Source organism: Semicossyphus pulcher, unplaced genomic scaffold (genome assembly GCF_022749685.1).
Source record: "Semicossyphus pulcher isolate SPU_LCO1_2020_fin unplaced genomic scaffold, fSemPul1.0.p SCAF_6, whole genome shotgun sequence".
NCBI classification, from domain to species: domain Eukaryota; kingdom Metazoa; phylum Chordata; class Actinopteri; order Labriformes; family Labridae; genus Semicossyphus; species Semicossyphus pulcher.
In genome coordinates, this window is record NW_027211737.1 from 26,954,212 (window position 1) to 26,973,970 (window position 19,759).

At 43.7% G+C, this 19,759-nt stretch overlaps 1 protein-coding gene across 5 annotated transcripts in view; it reads left to right on the top strand.

The window, feature by feature from the left end:
- The first annotated feature begins 345 nt into the window (after positions 1 to 345).
- fbrsl1 (fibrosin-like 1) overlaps positions 346 to 19,759 on the top strand; it is a 310,850-nt gene continuing 291,436 nt past the window's right edge. For all 5 annotated transcript variants that reach the window (XM_069682291.1, XM_069682292.1, XM_069682293.1 and 2 more), the window contains exon 1: positions 346 to 1,645. In XM_069682291.1, the coding sequence (XP_069538392.1) occupies positions 1,343 to 1,645 (303 nt within the window). In that variant the 5' untranslated portion in view covers positions 346 to 1,342. The remainder of the gene's footprint in view (positions 1,646 to 19,759) is intronic.

The window sequence follows — 19,759 nt, forward strand, 5'->3', positions numbered from 1 at the left end:
TTCAAGAGGGTTTGTGGGTGACGGCCACAGGCAGGAGAATGGAGAAGTTGTCAAAACCTGATAGATGAGTGTGCGTGTGTGAATGTGTGTGCCCCTGCATTTTCTACTAGTGACAGCACAGTCAGAGGGACACGCATGATGTGGCATCAGCTCTGGCAGACAGACAGACTAAAATAGTGCCTTGTGTGACAAACTGTGCCCAACAGTGGGGGAATGATTTTCCTTCTTTTTTTTTTTTTTTTTTTTTCTTTTTTTTTTTTTACACCAGCCTGCCTCCTATGGTGAATTGTAAGCCAGAGGTGGCGGAAATACGTCAGTTCTGTGGGTTCTCTGAAGCTTGACTGTGTCTCTTAATTTCGGATGAAGGGAATGAGAGAGGGGGGAGAGGAGATTTTAATCACTCCTGTCGCTTTAAGGACACTTATCAAAGCCTTCTTATGCGAATAGAAAATACCATGAGCCACTGGGCAACTGAGCAGCCAAGGGACGGACTGGAGTGGATTTATAGGAAACTCAACATGATCTAAACTGGAATAGACCGCCTCATTGCCTTGTGGAGTTTGATTTCACACTGGATGGTTGTCTTATTCGGACGGTTCGGGATCATTTGGGGAAATATTGCGCAGAAGTCGCTCTCAGACTTGGGATCCTTTTGCCCCTGAAGCGCAGAGAGGAATATGGCTTAAAACTCGGGATTATTCAGTCGTCCGACAGCCACAATCGATGCGTGCTTGTTCGCCAGGCGTTTCGTCTCGGACGGATAGTATCCCGAGCTCTTTATTTGACAGCCTTGGATCATGGATTGGGGAGGTGGAAAACAACAACGGGCAGCGACATGATTTCTCTGCGCTGTCTGCGGTATGCAGCGAGGTTCGGCTGTAACACTGCGCGTTATTATTCCGATGCAACAAAAGTTACAAAGCGAGTGTAATGCGTGGATTGTAACTATTTCGCCGTTTTGCACCTGCTTTAACGGACACCGCGTCGACATAGTGCAGATTCGTGACAGAATAACGTGTGGATCCGCGTCGCTTTGCTCCCTCTCTCTATCGGCTGAGTGGGATACTTGAACATTTGCTTATCGTAATGGAGATTGGGGAGGTTTATACTCAAGGTCATTGAGTGTTATAAGGCTATATTTGCGTTGTTATTTACACACACACGCGCGCGTGCACACACACGCACACACACATAGCGCTATCTTCACGTTCTAGCGCAGCGTACAATTCTCAGTCCAGTGTGTGTTATTTGTTATTGCGCGGTGCAGCGAGCGTTCTGCCGAGCACCTACTGTGGAGTTATATTTATCTCGCTTTTTGACACTGCAAGCTTTCTCCAACAACATGGATGGCAAATTGAAGCAGGGTCGGAGATGCCGGTCCAAGCGGGAGAGGGTGCGGAGGTTGCGGGAGGCAGGAAGCAGAGACGCCCGCAGCCCCGACCCCAACTCCTCCTGCTCCGACAGGGAGGGACACAGTCCGGGGAGGGACGCCGCCTCCCTGCCCGGTAAAAAGGCGCCGCACCCCGCAGCCGCCGCCAGAGCTCCGCGTCCCCCCCGGCGGAAGAGACGCGAGTCCAGCTCGCAGGAGGAGGATATCATTGATGGATTTGCTATCACCAGTTTCATCAGCCTGGACCGTCTGGAGGTAAGGAGGAGCTGGATCATTACCTGTTTGTTTGTGTGTGTGTGCTGCATTCTTCATCAGTGGAGTGGTTCCTAAAGTGGGGGTCCTTTAGACTCACCAGCAGCACGAGGACTAGTCTAATTTGTCTCTAATTGACTTGAGATGATGCCAATTAGAGCTTGGATAAGAATGAGTCTTTTAATCATCTCATAGAGTAGACTGAAGGTTCAGGCCCCCCTTAAGGTGCCACTGATGGTGCCATGGTTTGAGTCCCATCACACAGAGTTGTTGACAGCTGTGGAGTTTAATCCTAAATCAAAACAACATAAATGTCCTCTTGGTGGTGGTTCATGGAGCTGAATGTGTGTGTCTGTTGGTGTTTGACCACTGCAGCACACAACTTGTGTTTGCAGAGAGCTACAAGTTCAAGGCTCCATGGACGAGATGTTAATCATTGGCAGCATCTGGTTTGTTGAGGCAAATAAACAGGTGCTTCTGTGTGAGCAGTGTTGGGATTGTTTTTGTTATGATTCACTATGAGTTGTCATTGCTCTCTTGACATTTTGCTCTTTGATAAACTGCCTATTGCACCATCCATCTGTCACAGGCCTGATACCCCATGTGCTGATAACCCTGCCTGTTTCTGTCATTACTGCGTCTGATGTCAGACGAGTGATTTCAGGAAGAAAGGAGCTCCTCTTGTGACATCCTCTTATCTCTTTTATCTCATTAGATGACAAATAAAACATTGCTCCCTGTGGGACAGCAGGCTGACTGACAGGCCTGTGGGGTTTTTTTCTCCCCTGGCTCGTTCGAGGAATGTTCTGTAGTTGGAATATAAATCACCCACAATCATAAACATAGCTAACATATTACCAGTCCACTGAGGGATGTGTATTTTAAGATGATGACCTCATTTGAAAGCTCATGGATCATACCACAGGCCACCTCATTCCAATGACAACCTCCCATGCAGGCTTAGCAATGCTATTAATCAGCCATGATTGACTCTTGCCTCCTACGTCGTGCTTAGTCAGTATAGCGGTTGAACGCAGTTTTTGCAACAACACAACTGCATGAAATATAAACCAGTTGTCCGTCCTCGTAAGGGAAGATTAACTTACTTGGAGCAGATCATCCGTTCGCCACCTTCCCATATCTATTTACAGGTTGAACCTGTCTGGGTCATCTGTGGTTATATTGCTATTCCATTTAGCTCAGCGCTTCGTTGCGCTTAAAGTGGGTGTGAAAGCCGATAGGGGAGGAATAAGAGGAGGGGAGTATGTGTGTGCATGAACCCAAACCACAAAAACTATTGTTATTCTGTAATTAATAGGAAGGAGAACCATGGGAGAAACTTTGCAGCTTCTATTGATTAAAAATATTACGACCCATAAAATCCTTTAATGATGCCATACAGAAGGAGATTCAAGGATAAACTCTCCCATATTGAGGCTGCAGCAGTGCCTCCCTGTAAGATAAACTTGTTACGAAATGTGCATAAAATCCGTCTGTCCGAGCCCATTCTTGTTGATTTGTGCGAGCGCAGCGCTCTGTGATGTTGTATATGTGAGTATCTCTGCCCTTTGTGCTGCCTGGCTGCCACTTCTGACAGCTGCTGACTGTGAAAGACTTTGAGGATGTCACAGCAGCAAAGTGCTTCTTACTGGCATCTTCTGGCAGCGTGCTGGTGTCTCCGCCGCTGTCAACGTTACACCATGCCTTACTGACTTCTATGAATATGCTCATACTGATGCAGTCAGAGGTGATTTAAGTTCACGCCTTGCGCGTTTGTTCCCGTTCATGTCGAGTTTGTTGTTACAGGGCAGGTTTTTAAAAGGTTTCTCTGTGGGTGCTTTATCTTAATATAAATGCTGCCACTTTGTGTTTAAAAGGGAAATTAGGTTAAATAATTATCCAATTTTTGTTTTACACATTCCAGCGCTGTAATAGTTTTCTCACTCGAGTGCTAAATCCATGTTGAATAAACACAATGTGCTCCACATAGGAGCTTATGTTTCAAGGCTGAGCAAATGAGGCATGATAGGGTGCTATGTGAAATGATACTCACATGCCAGCTACTTGTTGGTAATTGGTCTGATTTGCATGCAAATGGATGGCGCCTTATTAAGGATGTTGGTGGATCTGGTGCAATTACATGAGGGGATGTGCGCAGCTTTTTTTGTGCTTCACCCCCTGATTTGGCTGCATGTGTGGAAAGAAGCGAGCATGTTGACTGTATACATGTTTCGTATGCTGTTTACAGGAAGCGACAGCAGTTAACACGTTTGCTTTCAGTCCATAAGTTGCATCACGGTGAATGAAATACAGCGCATGTACGATCTGTTCTGACTCATGCTTTCACCTACTTACTGTATGCTTGAGTGGAGCTCCTGACCTGCGCTACCTGTGCTAATTGCTCATCAATTATGAGGAGGACACAGCAGCATTTGGCCGGGGAATTACTCTGACCTATTGCGTCACGCTCCGATAGGCTCACACACCCTCAGCGAGGGGGGGAGTGTGTGGTCCTCCCGACCTCTTCTATGTGACTGATGGATGTGTTTATGTCTGGGTTTACAGTCAGGCTACTGTCTCATTAGCATTCTGCCAACATCAATACCCCATCCTCCCCGGGTTCAACCAGCCCACATGGCCCACATAGCAATATTTACTCTATCTTGTTTCCTTTAATCTCTGTCTAAGCTGATCGCTGCTCTCCAAAGCAGGATGAACAAGTTCCATGGGTTACGCTTGCCGTCATTTGATTGTCCTATTTTAGTCCATAACTTGTACACAGCTGTTTCTGTCTCCTCTTAAGAGCCCGGGGTTTTGGGTTTCTCCCACAGCACTTGGACTCTAAACACAATCAGTTGGTCTGTGTTGTGATATTCAAGCTCCACGCTGATAGGATCAAGCTCTGGCCCGCTCCCGTAACCTATTCCACGACAGCCGAAATCAATTTGTAGCCGCGGTTGGTTTGATTACGGCGTGTTTATTTGCTTTGAATCCCCCTGATTCTCAAAGGAAAGCTGCTTACTTACCTGTGCAAATCGACAGTACAAACACAGACGCCCCGCTCTGTCACGGGAGCCTTATTGTGATTAAAGGAATGTTAGAGATGATTCAATGATGATTCAAACTGTGTAAGAAGAAGTCAATCTGCTATTGTGGGTTTATTCAAAGAGGGAAGGAAAACCTTGTAAGTCCAGCTTGGGAGCTTTTCATCTGCCTTTCTTGGCTTAGATGATCATTCACTACTCTGGTTATTCCTTTTGATACTGCAGGAAATATTTCAGAATAAATACCAGAGCGATCAACGCTCAGGAATTTCACTCGACCTCCTGAGATAGAAGCTTTCCACCTGACATCAGCGCTGTAAAACAATTACCCACCGTGGCTTAAACCCCGCAGAAATCTCCCTGTGGGTATCGAACAAGTGCTCAGATAATAAAATGACACAATTATCCATCTGTCACAGCATTAATAAGATGTTTGATTTGCTCCATTTGCTCTGTGAGTGACGTCGGAGTGGCAAATCCCCTCTCGTTAATCCACAATCCTTCTGTTCATCTGCTTTAACATGAATTTACAGATTTGTTTGGCTTTTTCGTTCCGCAGCATGAGTTTCTAAATTCACCCTAATGGGGATTTAGTTGATTTAGTGATATTACAACAGTGTTAAGGGCAAAAAGGCAGAAAGGCTGTTGGCATTCGCACAGAAACTGTTTTCATGTGTTGATGAGATCTAGACTCTTTTCCTAAACATGCTCGCTCTCATTCTCCCTGTTTTTCCTCACTAATCATCCTCTGCTGTTGGCCGCTGAGCAGCTGCACCAAAGCAACACGGGCAAATTAAGTCCCTCGCCCTAGGGGACAGTAGTTGTTAGGGAAGCTCTGAGTTGCAGCTTCACTTTCTCCACCCATATTTTCCCAGCTGGTGCGTGGATCGAAGCCAGCAACATTCCAGTTACAAGTATGACTCTTTCTGTTTCATCGAGCGCTCTGAAAAAAGGCCTCAAACTGGTTCGAAAGAATTCTATTTATTTCCCCTAAAATAGCCACGCTTGCATCTCTCGAAGCTGAGGTCCCACAGCATCCATTACCGGGCGTCTCTTTGTTAGCACTCGGATAGCGCCATGTGTTCCTTATTAGCAGTCATTAGTATGGCTGACACTGAGGAGCACTCCTCTGTTAAATGATGACACTTCAAGTAAGAACATTACTTAGAAAGGGCGATTATTAAACACCCTGCTAACACCTATGCAGAGATGCATCGACGCCTTCAGCGGTTGAGTTGAAGTCGATGCTTCCTTGGATCAGATTTATTGGCCAGGTATGTGTGCAGGAATGTATCTCCTGTGTCACCATGCTATCAGTGTACGTACAGACAAAGACATCAGGCTAGACAGAGGTAACATTAACACTAAACTACTACAGGCCTACAACCCTTGTAGATAGTGGGGCATTGGTGCAAATGCAACGAGTGCAAAGAAATGTATATGAAAATATTGATGCACTATATTATCGGCAATAATAATTCTAATTCTGCCTAAATGCTCGATGATTCCCTAAAGAAGCTTGACGTGGTGCTGCGACATTAACTCGCCGCGCACACTGCCTGCACCACGCCTGCACCACGCCTGCACCACGCCTCTTCAGTCGAGCGTGAAGAAACGGACAGCAAGGTTGCTATCTGCAATGGTTGCTCAGCATCGGTCATGCGAGGAGGGGCCGAATCTCATCACCAAGCCTGTCGAAGTTGTAAGAATATTACAGTTTTATTTGAAAGAAAATGTTACATACAAATAAATATGGCATTTTGCACATAACCTAAGTTTAAGTACTGTTTTATGTTCTGCCAGTGGGCCGCTACAATAAGAGTAGGCAATTTCAATTCCATTACAGGGGAGACTTGATGTTCTCTGCAATTAGGTGGAAAAAAAAACATGTGGCTAATATATCTGTATCGCAATCGGCAAAAAGGGTTGGAAAATATGGGCATATCAGACATTGGCATAAAATAAAATGTTGTGCATCCCTATGTGATAATGATAACAATAAATCATATTGTTTACAGGTACAATAGATGTTAATATCAAGGTTAGACGGTTCTTAAGTTGTTGGTTAAGCCCATATTTTCCATCTTCTCCTTGTGCTCAGCTGTGCACTTCCTCTCGCTTGATTGCAGGTTAGGTAACACAGAGCAAACACACACTGACACTGGAAGCCACAGCACACAGTCCCTGCTGTAGTGAGACGTCTTGCCTCCATGGTGAGGCAGCAGATTTGTTGCAGTGGTTGCAGCAATCTTGCTTTGTGTTTTCTCTTTCCCCCGACAGTGATAGTGCTGTGCATCATATGCCGGCGCTGACAAACAACTCCAGCTTTAATTAACAAGGCAGCCCCCCCCTCCCGAGGCTCCGCTGCTCATTGGCTGACGCATCCCATGGAGAGAGCTTTCTTAATGCCAGCGGGACGTCCCCCGGCCCCGGCTCTTCACTAGCTGTCACACACTGTAGGCGACAGCGTGGCTGATAAATGCATGGTCACATTCGCAACCATTCGCTCTCTCACACACACAAACACAGGATTGACACTCCACTGTGCATCTGTCCAGGCTGTCAACCAGTGACCTAAATATATCCAACCAAGGAAGGTTCCAGTGTGTGGTGGACGTGTGTTCGTGTGGATCTGGAAGCATGGCAATCACTTTCTCTGCCTCTTCTGTTACGAACAAACTACACTTGTGTACAGGCATGAAGGATTTATGTGTCACGGAAACACAAGGCAACTGGAGTAAAATGTTAGAGGTTAGAGGTTAGAGGCCAGCAGAGGTAACAAATGTTACTTACCATTAGTTTCATTACTGATTAATCTGATGATTATAGTCTTGATTGATAGTCAGATTTTTTAAGGGGGGGTATTATGCTAATTTCAAGCTTCATATTTTCACTCTGTGATACCTGTAGAGTAGCTTAGCATAATTCACAGTTAAAAAAACTCATTTTTCTCACACCGGTGCTCTGTGCAGGCCCTCATACAGCCTCTGCCTGAAACGACTCAGTTAGCTCTGTCCGTTTAAGAAACCCCGACCCTACAAGCCCACTTTCTTCTGATTCTTCTGAGGCTGCCTTTTGTGATGTCACAAAGTGCAGTGTGTAGAAAAAACTATGTGAAATCTGGTGTTCACTGCAGCCTGCAGACTGAGACTTTTTAGCAGGGGATTCCTGCAACATAGTTTTACCTACAGATTTGAAACTTCACCCACGTTTAGCGTGGACATCCAACATTGTAAAATTATATGTCTTAAAGTCTGTCTGTAAGTTTACTTTTATAGAAGATTGTAAAGAAAGAAGCAAATGCCTGTATTTGAGAAGCTGGCTCTGTTGTATTTGACATGTTTTGATGCTAAAATTATACTTTGATTGGATACTAGTAGTAAAACAATGTTGCATACAAGTTATTTTTAATATTCCAAAAAATCAGCCTTTGGAAATGTTTTATAGGCTCAACATGCACAGGAACCCAAGTAACCACACAGTTGGTGTTGATGAGCAGCCCTAAATGTAAACACCACTTTAGTTTGTTTACAGGTCAACTCAACAGTACCTTTGAATGTCCTTTAGCTAATAAAACACACGTCTTCCTGTTTGAACCTAGAAGCTAAATGTTTCTGTAGAGTTTAGACGTGGTGAAAGTTTGACTTAACACACATATGGTGCTTTCAGTTTGTACGAATCTGAGTGCTCATTTGATGCCAGCTTTTGATACTTGACAGTTTAAGAAGTCAGACGGCAGACATATTTCAGTCTCCACAGCAAAAACCTCAAATTTATACGCAGCCTTAGTATGCAGCAGGCAGAAAAGAGACGTTCTCTTTCTGTTAATTTCTGAGGCTCTCAGCCCACAGCTTTGGTATATCTTTTGAAAGGTAGTGCAATTAAAGCGTACTGGCCCGGAGCTGTCCTTTCTAAGAGCTGTCAGTTGTCTATTTTTTGAGGCATCACTCTGCAGTCTGAAAGTACCAGCTGTAGAACGTCAGAATAAGAGCCTCTTTGTTTTCTGGTACCGTGACTCGTGAGGAATGACTGAAATGTGCACACAGAACAACATATCTGACACATATTAAGAGGCACATAAAAGCATGTGGGCTGCTGTTGTAGGCATATGTATCCATTTCCTGCTTGTCGTACCGTTCCGTCTTCCATCTTCCTGTCTCTGTGTTTTCATTGCGGTGAATGACAGGATGTAATTATGCTGTGATTAAGATGCTGTCTCCGAGCCTGCGATGGATTAGGAGCCGCACTGTTAGAAGGTTCTCCGGTAATTATCCGCCGCCGATTTGTCCCCCCTCTTTGCCTTTCATAACCCCTCTCTGGTTCCTCAACTGCTTGATTAATTTGTGTTATTAAACAATGTTAAATAAAGACTTTTCTTTTGAGCTCTTACAGAAAAAGGATTTATTTGTAGATAACGTCATAGTATTCATATTTGTCATTCAGCTGAGGTATTTTCCAGCCTTGAGAGTTTGGTTAATAAATAATGGCGTTCTTGGCCGCAGGAGCTGTGTATGAATGACTAGCAGACGAGGCCTGTGAAGGATTTACAATAAAAATAATGAAACCTAAATAGAGAGGGCACTCTTTAAGTGGCTCATTAAGTAATGGCTGTTTTCCTTTTCAGCCGTGTCCTTCGCTGACAGAGAGCAAAGAGAGAGCTCTGAAAGCCTGGATTGCCTCAACCTTCACATCGCTTGAATCCCTTTTCAACAATTTGTTTGCATGAGAGAGGAGGTCATTTTTTCCAGCCTTGCAGGCTCATTCAGCACAGAGGTCTATAGGCTGGTCTGACTGAGCGGTGCGCTTTAGGGGGAAAGTAATGACAGAAATCTTACCAATACTCTCCTGCAAACTGAGGTGAATACTTTACGATTACATTTTATTATGTTTGCGTACAAAATGTAGAAAAAATGCTGTTTATGGCCGTCACCAGAAATCAGTTTATCAGACGGTGTTTGAGCGAGCGCCTTCCATTGTGACACTTTATCGGTAAAATGCTGTGTTACTACAAACTTCCTGTGCTTAACTGTCCCAATAAATTCAATGCTGTCAGCAGGCTTTTTTTTTTAAAGTATTTATCAGCTGCAAAATGTTTATGGCTGGTTAGTGATAACTGAATCACAAACCAGTTTCTGTACGCTTGGCTAAAGGTCCTTCTTTGAAAGTGAAATTCCATCATGTACTTTTATCATGTAGAAATGCAGCAATGACTTTGTGTCTTGCTGCTTAAATGCCAACAGAGTCAAGAGTCGGTCATTAAACAATCTGTCAGAAGCTGCCTGTACACGCTACGTTGTATCAGGCTAGCAGTCAGGCGCTGATTAACAGCTAACTCTTCCAGACACTAAACACCAGTTGGAACTCCTTGGTTAACTTAACCATAACTTAGCTATATATAACTTTGAAGACATCATACTAGTATTGAAATTAATTTAACCTCAAGAAATTCAGAGTTGAGCAGCAGCTTGCTCAGTTAGCCTGGCTAAAGTAAAGTTAGCTTAGCAGCTAAAGGGGGAGACAGACAGTGGGATGAGTTTAGATGATATCTGTATACTCAGCTTTGTCAGTGTTTCTCTTGCAGTATTTAATATTACATCCATCCATTTTCTGTACCGGACACTAAGCACTAAACAGACACCTCCTCAGTTAACTTAACTATAACTTAACTTAAAGTTATAATAAGTAGGATTTTCCCAGAAAAATAAAATATAGACTTTTACAAATATAATCTAATATAAATCATCACTAATGGGCCTCTATACGTGTGTGTTGGTGAGTGTGTGTGCAGACCCTTGTGAGACCCTTCCCTCTGCATCTATTCTGTTGTTTTGCTTTGCACGAGACGTTTTCAGGAGAGGCGCTGTTGTGGTTCCCTGAGCCAATCACAGCGTATAGGTGAGTGTGGGAGTGGTTCAAATTAGCATCTGGGCCCCATTCAGAGCGGCAAACATGGCGAAAGGGCGATGCAGAGTTGACCTTCTTTCTGTTGGACAGGCAGGTGCCTCAAACTGGGTAGGACAAGCTAACAGGTGGTTATCATGCTAGCGCAACAGTAACCGACAGTTAGCATGCTAGCGTAACGGTAACTGGCGTTTAGCCTGCTAGCGTAACAGTAACCGCGGTTAGCATGCTAGCGCAAAGGTAACCCTGATGCTGTCGGTGTTAGCTCGGCAGGGTGGGCGTGTTCTCACACGAGATAATGAGAGTGAGCTTCTGGTGACGAAGAGCCCAGGAGGAGGGGCCCAGTTTGAATGTGTTGTTGACAAAATACAGGGAAAAATCCTACTTATTATACCTTTAACTATATCTAACTTTCAAGACATCATACCAGTATAGAAAATAATGTAACCTCCAGAAATTCAGAGTTGAGCTGCAGCTTGCTCAGTTAGCCTGGCTAAAGTGAAGTTAGCTTAGCAGCTGAATGGGGAGATGGACTGTGAGATGAGTTTAGATGATATCTGTATACTCAGCTTTGCCAGTGTTACATTCATCCATTTTCTGTATCGCTTATCCTGTGCAGGTTTGAGGGGGGCTGGAGCCTATCCTGGCTGTCATAGGGCGAGGTACACCCTGGACTGGTTGCGAGTCAGTCACAGGAGTCAACCTTTCACACCCACACCCACACCTGTGGGCAATTTGGAGTCACTGATTAACCTAACGAGTATGTCGTTGGACTGTGGGAGGAAGCAGGAGTACCAGGTACTCTAGATTAATAAAGCCACAGTAATGTACAGTTTGTAGATACGGATGAACTTCAGTTGAGTCCTAATAAAATACTGCTGAACAATTTCTAAGTGGCACAGTGAAGCACTTTCTGACCCTGTTTGTCAACCGTATGATTTTTATAAAAAGTCAATCTAATCTATTTTTTATGTCATTGAAAAAAATATATAACTTATATGTCTAATACACAAGGTCTGACAACAATTACTGTATTATGTTATAGTACTCAAAGCGCTCGGATGACAGTGAATCACTTGAAAAGATACACAAGACCTCTGTGTATATCAATGCCATGTAGAATAAAAAGCAACGTTTAGCTTTGCATCATTTAACTGTGCTGAAGAATTGAGTTTAGATGAATCAATTAAAGAGTTTTCCCAGGGAGGATTCTGCATCACGTTAACGCTGGCGGAAATCATAAGTCATCAAAACACTGTAACAGATTACAAATCAGCCTGCAGTCCACATGGTCATGTTTTTAAGGAGGGCCTCGTTTTCAAAGGCATGACTCATGCTGTCGTGACATTGCACAGAATCTTGCTGCATGTTTTCTTAATAGATCGCTCTCGGTGTGAAAGCAATTAGCGTTAACAGTTGTTGACATGCTCTTTTGCTACCGAGCCGACACTCGCTAGCAACACCAGCTCTGAGGGGAATAGTCTTTATAGGCCAAGTGATGCTGACAATAATTGCTCAGCACTCAGCTCCCCGTCTGAGAGGAGACACACTGATATGTTACAGCTCTTGTTTGTTGGTATGTTGACTGTATTTGCAGCGTTTAGCCTTTTTTTTATGTGTCTGTTTGTGTGTGGGTGCAGGCAAAGCCAAATAAGGACCGTTTCAGTGTTTTGTGTGATAGCTTTGGCAGCCGTATAACAAACTGGGGCCAAGATAATAGAGCTTAGATAAGAGGGCGGTTATGCAATGTGGAATTTCTCTCTTTCCCCTCGCCACTTGTGCTGCATTCACTGTCGGGATGACATTCGCCTGACAACTCGGGGCCGAGCTGCCACTCGCAGTTTTGCTGTTGAATTGAAGCACCTTGTCCTCACTTTGCTAATGTGATCTGAATGTTTGGCAGGTGGAGTAGAGTACAGAGGAGGAGATTGTCACAGCTGATGTAGTGTAGGTGAAAGGGCTTTAGTTTGTAGCTGTATCAGGCTGATTATTGGCCTTTCACTCCAGTGTGTGTATCAGCTGGTCTTTTATCCTCTTCTGATATGAGTGCTGTGGTGCAGTTTGCATGATCCTGATTGTGAGCACTTCACAGAAAGCATTTTAACTGAGTACGTTCTCATGGGGCGCTATAACATGAATCTACGTACTTGTACAACACGTTTCCTGATTTGGATTTCACAATAGAAAGATGCTTTTGGCTTATTTTCTAACTTCTCCAAGGTTATGAACTCAGTGCTTTTGTTGAATGTTTATGCATTTATATCTCACACAGAATTGTCTTTGATATTAAAGTTGTAATCTCGAAGATCTCAGTTTCGTTCTCTTTGGCGGCACCTGTGGCGATAAACGGTAAATGCGGGAGAACACTTCCCAGATATCCAGACAGTGTTGCATGTGTGACGTCCACGGTTGGCTCCGGTTGTAACTCTTGATTTTCCTCTCTGACGGTCGCTTTCCTTTTTAGACAGTTTGCCTTCATCTGAGCGTCGAGTTTGTTTCTTTTTCTTTGGATTTTCACTTTCACTTTATTTTAAAGGTTATTATTTGGCCTTTTTGCCTTTAATTGATAGGACAGCCCAAGTTAGACAGGAAATGTTGGGACGAGAGACTGGGGGACGACATACACCAAATGATAGGCAGACCGGGAGTGGAACCCGTGATCAGTGCGACGAGGACTGCAGCCTCTGTACATGGGGCGCCCGCTCTACCAACCGAGCCAAACCAGCGCCCCGATTTTCATTTATTTTTGAAGTTGTATCTGTAGTCATCAATCTTTTCTTTGTTTGTTCAGCCATAGTAGATTACAGTTTACTCGCAACGCTTGCAGAGAGCGGAAAAGCAGCCGCTTAGCTCCGCCTACCCTCTCTGGCAGACCAACCACTGCTGGCTGATGGAAAACGCGTCACTAACTGGGCGCCACTTGTGATTTTTCTCCAGACACCCAGTCTGTAATACTGCAAATGTAAAGGCTTTCATCAGTGGGCCATAGGCTCAATCACCACTGTGTTACCTCATTCAGCGATAGATAGACCTTACAGACATTTATTTAAATGAAAATCTTCAAGATTATCACTTTAAGGTATCGGGTCTGATTTCTCTCATATGGTATCTGTAAATTGAAAGAGTTGTTTGGCTGTGACGCCACATAACCATAGAAATCCACAGTTTGTGCAAAAGCTCATCCCATACATTCTGACAAACACATTTATGTTCTTTCTGGGAATACAATGCCAGCAGTGGAGTTGCAAAGTGGGAGCGGTCAAAATGAGTAAAAGTGCATTTATCTTTCCTTTAGCTAATCAGGTGACTCACAGTAGGAGCACCTTTATGACTCAGATGGAAGTGAAACTGTCCTCGTTCAATCATTAGTGCAAGATTTACAACTTTGGCTTGCAGGTACGTGCTTTTAAACATAATCGTAAAAGTAGATGATTTAACTACATACGGTTCCACAAGTGCTTATTTTATAAAAGAACCAAACATTTGTCGTGAGGCCTGAAGAATACACACCGATAATACAATAAGTAGCTTGGATTCTTGGACAACTATGGCACCCTGTTTGTTGAACATCTGCAAACAGTTCATTTTTCTTTTACTGTTACTCAATTTTGAAATGTATTTGGATACAGGATCTGTATTGTACCAAATGAAGACGTATTACTACTTAATATTCCCTCCATGGCTTATGTGGAGAAAAGGGATGATCATTACAGCCAATATTCGGTATGCGAGTGTCAAATTAAGAAAAGTTAAAGTATCCAATCCTAGTATTTTCTCATGATTACTAGTATTGCCATAATTGAATAAGAAGCAGTTGCAGCGATGATTCCACGCTGGCTCTCGGTGGAGAATATCTTGTGGTTTACATGTTGTTTTAGAGGCTTTTGACGCTGCCAAGATGAAATTATAGGGGGAACACTAAACCCTTCTGGATTCTTTATTACGTACTTCCTTGGCACGGCAATTGTTATACTTTTACTTAAAATGAATACAATAACAACAATATAAACGTGCAATAACCACAAGCTTCTTATGTAGCAGATATTACAGTGTAGCTAAAGTTTTAATGCTTCTCTCATCAGGCTCGACCTGTTAGCTCACACACTCCTCACTTTATGAACCCCCTGAACGTCTATGAAAGTCAATGTTGCGGCTGTGAGCTCAGCAGAGTGAGGAGGGATGTGTTTGAGATATAATGGGAGATATAAGAAGGCATATGTAATAGCCACTGCACAAGACAAGCGCCGTCACCCACAGCGAGAAAGAAAAGTGCTGTCAGAGTTTGTCTCCTCGTCCCTGTCGATCTCTCTCTGACTCTCCTTATAGACTGTACAGACAGCACTTACACTACCGACAAATTCTCCTCTTTTTCTCTTGTTAGTCGGCTGGTTGTTTTCCCACAGATCAAAGGCACTAAAATGCATCTGCTCCCCTCTTGCTAACAGGCCACACACAGCTCTTTTCAGAGAGGCCACTTTGTCAGAGCGTCCAAAACGAGGACAGGCACCTTAGAGCCAAGAGGGTTTTACCCGAGGCGTGGAATGAGATCAAAATTACACACACACACTTTCTGGGCCTGAGCACAAGGCCAGTTGTTGAGTCAATAAAGAAAACAGGCAGCGTATGAGAGCGAGAGAACATAAACAGAACTCTGCCAAGCTACTGTTTGCATTCCTCACCTCTCGTCCTCGCAGCACAGCAGCTACTTCAGCCGTGTGTAGTTTAAATACCACACTATTCATAGCCACACTGATGTTATGATTGGGAGGTATGACCTATAATTAAATATGGTGCACCATCGTATTGTGTTGTCAGCGTGAACTATGCTGGCAAGTAACACATTTTAAATGTGATACAGTTTTATAGTTGGAGGCACTTGAATGATTGGATTTGTGGTTGGTGTCTGCAGCAGAAGAGAGTACATTTCTGTGGTGTATTACACTTCTTTTCTGGTTTGGGGAATAAAAAAGACCTCACTTAACTTAATTTCCTCAATATAATTGCTCGTAATTCAACTTAAATGATCTCGCTCAAGGATACGTCTGCATGGCAGAGCAGGCCAGGAGTCAAGACTGCGTTTCAACCAGTTTCAAGGGAAGGCTTTTGTACCTGACCCTGATGTCAGACCTCTCTAAAGGCTCTATCAGCTTACCGTACTACATATCTATGAGTACACTATATCCTGCACAGGTGTTGGCACCACACAGAGAGACTCTGCTTTAGAGGATCTGTAAGAAATCACTAGAAGGTGCATTTTGACATAAACTCCATTAAGTGAGTGAGAATTGAGTGTTTCAATTTAACAGCAGCTCTACAGCTTTGGGCTGTGCTAGCATGCTAGCTTTGGCTTTGAAGTGATACTTTGTTTAAGTAATATTTCAGTGCTGACTTTAACTACTCCCTACTGCCTCCCTACCTTTTACTGTACAAGTGTCTGCTGGGGTAGCAATCTACTTTTTAACATGTCACTCAAATACACTGCAAGAATCTTTAAAGAGCAGCTCCAGTCATGTTTTAAAACATGTAAAATGGCTGAATCTGCAGAGTTCCTGCCCACTATGTGCTACGTTCTCCTTTCATGAAATTAGTGCCTAAACAAAACACGTCTCTGCCGTCGTTTAGTGGCAACTTGTTGAAACTTAGCTAGCTTGAAGTGTAGTAATTAGTAGTAGTAACGCTAACGATAGTCAGTAGTGAGTTTGCAAAAGTTACGATGATGGTTACAGCTGGCTCGCGCATCGCCGAAGTGGTTGCCATAGGTTACACATAATGATATGCATAGCGTCATCCCGTCCATTAACGGGATTGGCTCCTTAGGTTTGTGACGTCTCAAACCTGCCAATCTGAAAATGTGTTGTCCAGCCTGTCCTTGGTACACTGCAGTTTAAACGCAGACAGGTTGTCTGTTGTCCCTGATATGTCTTGTAGCACATGAAAAACACCACATGGAGATGTTTACAAGGTCAAACACTTGATTTTCACTAGTAGGGATCTTTAACTGATCAAACCAACCAGCCAGTAATTTGACAAGTTAGGGATAATGAATAGTGAGCAGGTCGTTATTGCAGAATGAACCCCTACAGGGTGCGGAGGACCGTTGTCTTACACAGATTTTGTTGACATTGTCTCTTCCATTCACCGTCTTTAAACACCGCTGTATCTCGTACTGTGTTTAGTTTAATGATTACTTCAAGTGCCGTCTTCAGTTATGTCATCTCTCTGTCGTAGCCTTCAGTTTTTAACCTTTATTGCTTTTTTGCCCTCTGTAAACAAACCAACGTTAAATTTCCCTTCTTTCGGTGGATTGATATGATCACAGTTAGTCCTCCAGATCGCGTGATGAGAGCCGCGTCCCTAGCAATGATCTGTTATAGAGAAATAGCAGACCTCGGAATGCTGTAATTAGCCAATCAGGATCAAGTATTTAACACAGCTGTGTAATAATAAGTGATTAATGGACACCTGATGCTTTTCCTTAACCCAAATCAGCAAGTATTGTCTGCAATAAGTTACTGGTTGTCATACATCAAACATTAGCTTTTGTGTGCTTGTATATCATAATGGTAACCGTCTAACACCTCCGACTCGGTAGTTAGTTTGCATGATTACTCATCTCTACATTGGGATCAATCATCACCTTTAATTGTCCTGCTGTACACAGGCAGGCGCTGAACATTTGGAAGCATGAAAACACATTTTGCAAGAATTCAAACAAATGTTCCAAAGAAAAGAGTTCTACCACCCCAGTGTGTGTTTTTACCAAAGATAAGTATGATACCACTGAACAAGAGTGAACCACTCATCTCTCCGAGGACTACATTTACAATTTTCACTCCTCAGAGGTCTCAGCAGGCAGGCAGGACAAGCCGCGCTGCCTATCTGTAGCTATGCGGGAGGTTAGCATCCGTCGCTCCCCCCCCACACAGAGTCAAATGAGATCCAAACGTTTCACAGTCACTTTGTTATCAGCCGTTAATGGGACACTTTGTGGGAATGAATACCTTCCCTTTCTTCCAGGCGGCCTTCCCCAAGGCTCACTATCAGTTCTCCAAATGTGCCACTAGTGTGAAGCGGGTATAGAGGGAGGGTAGTGTTCCAGCTTCCTGCTTAATTGCTTCCTGGCAGCAGAGGTAAGCTTGTTCTCAGTACATAAATCCTCCTATTTTCATTTATCTGCTCCAGGTGTTGATGAAACAATTCCCCCAATGGATAATCATATTTCCCCTTTCCGCCTGCCAAGATGCTGAGAGAGAGATGGAGGCAACCCACCCTCCTGCTCCTACCGATCATGCACACAAACACACACGCACACCCCGGTCGGTCTGTGTGTGTGAATTGCTCTCCTTGGCGTTTCAATTTGCACAATAATAGAAGAGGTGAAAAACTGTAACACCACACTGACAGGCTACACTCAGCGACGGTGGGTGTCAGTGTGTGAAGGCAGGTGCCACCCGTAACAAAGCAGCAAGTTTATGTGTCAGTCGAACATTTTCAATGGTGAGTCCATCAATCAAATCAATACACCAGCAAGTCAGCTTATCTGCGAGTCACTCAGACGCCAATCAGACAGTCTGCCAGCTAGTTAGTTAGTAAATCAGTCGGTTAATGAGAAAGTTATGAAATCAGTCAGATTTCCCCTCCGCAGAGAGCACATGATGATGTTCTGCATCTGTCTCTGCAGAGGAAAGTGGTGGAAGGTGTAGCATTTAAAAGATTAATTTCAGAATGTCAGTGCAACTTAAAATCCAAGTTCTACATTTAGTTTGATGTATTATTTATCTACTTTAACAGATATCAGCAAATGAACGCTGATGTCTGAACGAGGTTGTGGCACTGGGGGTGTTCTGTTTCCATTTGTCATTTGTGGTTTGAATTATTGAGAAATCATATTTGAAGAGGGTTAATTCCATGCAGGAAAATGTGAAGGGCGGAGTATTCACCAAAATGCAATCCTCGAACTAGGCCTGCACAATTATGAAATATTAATCCCGATCTGGATTTTGGCTTCCCATGATTAAGACACATGATATTGACATTTAAAATGCATGCTCCATGGCATGTCATGTCATGAATGCCTGCCTTGCAGTGGCAGTTTAGAGAGGAAGAGTAAACAACAGAGACCGGTTGCAGAGTTGATGCAGATGCAGAGTTGCCCCCCATGAAACGTCATCTTTTGTTTGGAGGTATTTCGGGTTTAGGCCAAGTGATGTTGAGCAAGGAAAAAATACTATGCAAAGAGTGCATGAAACGTGTGTCTGCACCGCAAAGCAACACAATTAACTTGTTCAACCACCTGAAAAAAACAGCACAAAGTGCAGCATGATGAGTGTGTGAAGGCCAAGAGGACTAATGTCGCTGCTTCCCGTCCTCCAGCATCAAGTCAGTCATCCATAACAGCCACGTTACACAGCGCGACACTCTATCCAACAAACTCCCAAAGACACACTGAAATTACCCATGATGCACCAATGCAAAGATGCAGCAAGTTCAGGTAAAGAACCTAATTTTAATAATCATGATCTCAATAATGATCAAAATGATCCTGATTAGCAATCATGCAGCCTTGGAACCCATCTGCTGTTATTAAACAACTCCTCCCATGTCACATCTGAATGTAAGTGCTGATAACTCCTGTTGTAGATGTCATCTCTCAACTCCAACCCCCTTCTCGCTTCTTAAAGTACCAACGCACAGAAAAGAGTGTTGTCGTGGATACCTGTTAGCCAATATTTGGGTAACGTGTCTACACCAGAAGCCCCGGATTATGGCCTGTAACCAGAAGATGGTTGCAAAGTTGTCAAATCGACAATATTAAGTTTAGTTATTTTTCCTTAATACTTTCAGTCCAAATGAGACCAAAGAGGTACATGAGTGTTTGAACATGAGCCTCTTGATTTGGGCCTCTCCCTGTAATTTTCTCCTCTTCGGTTGACTGATTTGGCATTAAGCAGCGTTTTTACGACTGGCAGAACAAGCCTGTATTTCTAGTAGCTGCCAGTCATTTGGTAGCCTGTGGCATTGCCTTTATCAGTTCTGAAGCCTATAAATGTAACTGAGGGTCACATACCTCTGGAGGCCTCGATAGCTGCAGGCAGGAATGTTAAAACCAAGGGCAGGCTCGGCTGCGTCTGAGCGTCTGTGCCGCTGTGGATCAATGTAAAGGAACATCATG